The sequence below is a fragment of the Rhincodon typus genome, chromosome 29 (genome assembly GCF_021869965.1).
Source record: "Rhincodon typus isolate 14 chromosome 29, sRhiTyp1.1, whole genome shotgun sequence".
In the NCBI taxonomy this organism is placed as follows: Eukaryota; Metazoa; Chordata; class Chondrichthyes; order Orectolobiformes; family Rhincodontidae; genus Rhincodon; species Rhincodon typus.
This window is the reverse complement of record NC_063360.1, coordinates 35,362,445-35,367,595: the sequence shown is the minus strand read 5'-3', so window position 1 is coordinate 35,367,595 and position 5,151 is coordinate 35,362,445. Positions and strand designations below refer to the sequence as shown.

The 5,151-nt window shown below is 45.6% G+C and overlaps 1 protein-coding gene across 1 annotated transcript in view; it reads left to right on the top strand.

Moving 5' to 3' along the window:
• abhd8a (abhydrolase domain containing 8a) overlaps positions 1–4,867 on the top strand; it is a 26,808-nt gene extending 21,941 nt beyond the window's left edge. The window contains exons 3-5 of the mRNA XM_048614324.1: positions 456–626; positions 1,308–1,524; positions 3,684–4,867. Of these exons, the coding sequence (XP_048470281.1) occupies positions 456–626; positions 1,308–1,524; positions 3,684–3,848 (553 nt within the window). The 3' untranslated portion in view covers positions 3,849–4,867. The remainder of the gene's footprint in view (positions 1–455; positions 627–1,307; positions 1,525–3,683) is intronic.
• The last annotated feature ends 284 nt before the right edge of the window (positions 4,868–5,151 follow it).

The window sequence follows — 5,151 nt, the reverse complement described above, 5'->3', positions numbered from 1 at the left end:
TCCTCCCTCCCCCCTGGGGCAATACCCATTGAGCAGGGTCCTCCCTCTCCCCTGGGACAATACCCATTGAGCAGGGTCCTCCCTCTCCCCTGGGGCAATACCCATTGAGCAGGGTCCTCCCTGTCCCTGGGGCAATTCACACTCAGTGCCACATCCCTAATCCCCTTTCTGCAAAAGGTCACATGGAGTCACTGTCCTGTATTCAAAGGCCACCCCTGCCCTGGTTGCTGGTGAAATCTCCCTCCGTCTCCCGTTGTGCCAGGATGGTGGGGGACACCGAGGTCACCCTGGTCCCCCACTACCCTAGGGCATGTTCTTCTGGAATGATAACTTGAGTAATGTTGCAGGGCTGTAAAAGGAGGGTAGACATGGTGAGAGGGAATTTTGAGGCTGGAAGGGGTCTCTTGTCAGGTGAGGGTGTGCCTGGCATCTTACTGGGAATCTTTCTTCCTCAGGGTCTCATTCTGCACGTTTCTGGCCCATGAGTATCCGGATCAAGTACACAAGGTGGTGATGATCAATGGAGGAGGTCCGACTGCACTGGAACCCAGTTTGTGCTCCATCTTCAACCTGCCCACTTGTGTCCTACACTGCCTTTCGCCCTGTCTCGTCTGGAGCTTCCTCAAGTAAGGACAAGAAGCGAATGTTTCGAGGCAATACTGTCCAAACTGGCTGGGGTTTTGGGTTAGACTCTGACCTTTTACCTCTGGGACCCAGGTTTCCGTCCAAAATGGCAGACTCTTCTGTTCGGAGGGTCACCACTTCCCAAATAAAAGCAAAATCTGGCTAAATCTGAAACAAGCACAGAGAATGCTGGAGAAACTCGGCAGGTCTGTGCTGAGAGAAACCATTGGCATTTCAGGTTTGGTATGATTCTTACATAGGAGCAGGGGTAGGCCATTCAGCCCTTTGAGTCTACTACAACATTTACATTGATCATGACCGATCATCCAACTCAATCGCCTTTTCCTGGTTCTCCCCCATATCCTTTGATCCCTTTAGCTCCAAGAGCTATATCCAATTCCTTCTTAAAATCAGACAATGTTTTGGCATGGACTGCTGCCTGTGGTCATGAATTCCACAGACACATCTCTGCAGCTACCTTATCAAACCCTTTCATAAACTTGAAGCCCTCTACCCGGCCACCACTCTACGTTCAAAGAAATGAGCCCCCAGCTGGTTTAGTCTTTCCTGGAATCTCTCTGTTCTGATGTTGGCCTTGTAACAGGTGAGGCCATGGGAAATTTGCTCGTATTGTTTATTAATCGATGAGTGTTTTCTCTGCTTTGTTTCTGACATCTCTTTAGAGCGGCGTTTGCCCGACAGGGGGCGAAAGAGAAACAGTTGTTGAAGGAGGGGAATGCCTTCAAGGTGACCTCCTTCGTGTTGCAGGCGATGATGAGTGGGCAGTACTGGCCTGAGGGTGATGAAGTCTACCACGCTGAACTGACAGTGCCTGTCCTGCTGGTACATGGAATGCACGACAAGTTTGTCCCTGTGGATGAAGACCAGCGTATGGCTGAGGTAACAAACTCCATTTTTACACACGCTCAGAATCAACCATGATCTGTATCCATCTCCATGACGTCTCCTGTGTCCACTCCTGCCTGAACCCTCATCCAGCCTTGACTAACCTATCATGAGGATACAAGATCTAGGAGCAGGAGTCAGCCATTCAGCCCCTCGAGCCTGTTCCGCCATTTAATACAACCATGGTTGATCATATCTCTGCCTCAACTCCACTTTCTTGCCTGCTCTCCTTAGCCCTTCATACCCATTACTGATCAAAAATCTTTCGATTTCCTTCAGTGTACCAGCGTCCATCACACTCTGAGGTAGTGATTTCCACATCTGTTTTAAATATGCCACCCATTCTCCTAAAACTATAACCTCTTGTTCTAGATTGTCTCAGAATGGGAAGGATCCTTGCCATGTTCCTAAATTGTCAGTCCCCTTTAGTATCTTATATCCCTCAATTAGATCTCTTGTCATTCTTTTAAACTCCAGAGAGTACTGCCTTAAACTACTCAATCTTTCTCTGTAAGACAAACCACACATCTCTGGAATGAAGTCCCTCATCTTCCACACTCCACAAACTTGAGTTCATTCAAAACTCGCTTGTCCCGTGTCCTGCCTTACACCGAGTCCCATTTAGCCGTCACTCCTTTACTCCCTGACCTACATTGGCTTCCAGTCTAGCAACACAGCGACTTTAAAATTCTTCCGCATATGTTAAACTCCTCCTTGATTTTACCTTCTCCCTGTAACCTCCTGAGATCTCTGCAGTTCCTCGATCCTGTCTCTTGCCCATCCCACCATATCCTGTGCTCCACCATTGGCAGTCACAGCCAAAATCTCTAAAATTGCCTCCTGAAACCTCTCCAGCCCAGCAGCTGTCCTCTTTGATCAAGCTAATAGTCACCAGCCCAAGCGTCAAACCTCTGACTGGTTTATGTTATTTGGGACATTTTGTGATCGTGTCAAAGGTGCTATATAAATGCAAGTTATCTGGCCTAATTGAATGCCAGAATAGGCTTGAAGGGCTGAGTGGTCTGCTCCGCTCCTGTGTTTGTACGACTCCAGAGACTAAATCAACGCACGCACTGCTGGGTGTGGACCTGACCTTGCAGGAAGATCCCAAGATGAATCCAGGGATCCTGTTGAGGGAGTTGGTACTATAAAGGCAGGACATTACAGATCCCTATGGTGCTCCAGGGTTTGAGTGTTAGGAGATCTGTCAGGAATTCAATTCCCGACAGCTCCGTAGCTACTCCTGCTGGAATGCATGCGGGGCTAGGAGGGATGTGAGTGGAGTAATAGGAGGCCTGCCCTTACTTTTGTTGTAGAACATGACTCAAAAGCTTCCCTTTGCTCACTGATTAGACCCTGCAGTGAAACTCACCCAACTGGGGAAGGCAGGAAGTAACAGAAATCATCTACCTGACGTGGTAGGGTGGGGGCATGTGGAATGTCTTAGTGCACAGTGGTAGCAACAATATCCCAATGCTCTAGAGCCATGGGCTCAAACCCACCCTTGGCAGTACAGAATTTAAATTTAATTCGAATGAATCTGGAGTTGAAAACTAGACTCCATAATAGTGACCATGAAGCTACTATTAATTGTTGTAAGTATCCATCTGGGTCACCAATGTCCTTTAAGGAGGGGAATCTGCTGTCCTTGCCTGGTCTGGCCTACATGTGACTCCAGACCCACAGCAATCGGGTTGACTGTTACTTAATTGAGTTGCATTGAGCCCTCTGAAATGGCTTAAGCAAGCAGTTCATGGGCAGTAAGAGATGGACAACAAATGCTGGCCTTGCTGGTGAAACCCACGCTGGGAACAGAGTTATGCAGGTTAGGTGGATTGGCCATGGTCAATGCAGGGTTACAGGGACGGGGTAAGGAGCTGGGTTTCGGTGGGATGCTGTTCGGAGGGTCACTGTGAACTGAATGGGCTGAATATCTGCCCAGGAGTGAGGGAGCTCTTGTCGTAATTACAATAATTATCAATAGATCTGTATCAATATATATATAGATATATATCAATGATAGATATAATATAATAGAGATTTATTATCTGCACTATAGGGATTCAATGATGCTAGAAGCTGATTGGAAAGGAGAGTGTACTTGTTTAAAAGCTATGTTCAATAGATTAATCACCCAGTCTTTTACCAAACAGATCTTGCTGATTGCGTTCCTGAAAGTCATCGATGAGGGGAGCCATATGGTTATGATGGAGTGCCCGGAGACGGTGAACACATTATTGCATGAGTTCCTGCTTTGGGAACCGGAGATCACTGCAACTGAGCAAACAGAGGCCAAACAGACAACAGAAAACAAGTAAAGCTGTACAGATGGTACAACGACTTATCTCCGAACTTTGAGAAAAGTGCCGATTGATGGAAGCTGTCTGAGATTCTAAATGGTTTGAGGCTGATTGTAATAGGCAGCTGTGTTACTGCAGCCATTTGAAGTGGTCAAGAGGATTTATCTGTGTCTGGGCCTTAACTTGGGTTCCGTATGACGACACAGAGAATGAAAACCTGTACAATGTATATTTTGATTAACGGCAGCTAAATGTGGTGGTTTTTATCATCAGTCGTGTATTTTTTTTTAACAAAACAAATCACCACATGATCTGAAACAGCATTAACAGAAAGAGCAAGGGTTCAGCCTGTGTGTTGCAAGAAGCAGAGGTTGACAAGTATTAAGGATTGTTTTGAGGTCTCGGGGAATTGACGATCAACAGCGAAGAGTCATACAGGGGCTTAATGAAGAGTCGAGCTATTTTGTAGGTGACAGTCTGAAGGTGGGATTTTGCAAAGGTGGACAGATCGGGTGGCCAGTGTTGTGAGGGTGAACCAGTCATGAAGTTCCCTCGCTAACCAGAGATCCCAAGCATATAGCACCACAGTCCAGGCAAAGAACATGGGTCAGCCTCCATGAATTCTGCTTTTCCTTGGACAATTCAATGGCCACATTACCAATGCATAAGATTTGTAGCTGCAATTAGTGCATATATCCAAATTTATAATTGGCTGTTCCACGATTCGCATTCTGAATATACATGGAAGAGGGGGAATGGAAGCAGGAGAATGAGGACACTGTGCACTGCCAGGCGATTATAACTCTCCCTCCCCACACTTGGGGGATCACATTTTAACATTTTTTGATGAGATTACATGTGTTCTTTGTCATCCAGTGTTTTTCAAAGTCTTCGACTAGCTATGCTCTGGTTTTCTGCTGGTCTGGCTGCCTGATCTGTTGTAGCATTGAGTGATGCTTCAATCCTTAATCATAACTGTCCAAAAATGTGTCCCTTCTGGAAACAGAGACCGACTGAATCCTGAACATTAACAGACTTGTGCCACAAGACAATCCTTGTAACATGTTATTGTGCATTTTACATTGGTAAATGCAATGAAGTGTTATATAATGTATAGAATGTTAGTTATTTATTGTATAAATTCAGTGAGTATTAAGTAACATGGACTGTTATTTATATTATACACAGATAATAATATGGAATATATTGGTCCCAAAGATTCCACAGCATACGTTATTTTATAAAAAAGATGGATTCACCGGAGGAATTCTGGGAGCTATTGATACAAGGCTTTTTATCATTTTAAACAGTCTTTACTTAG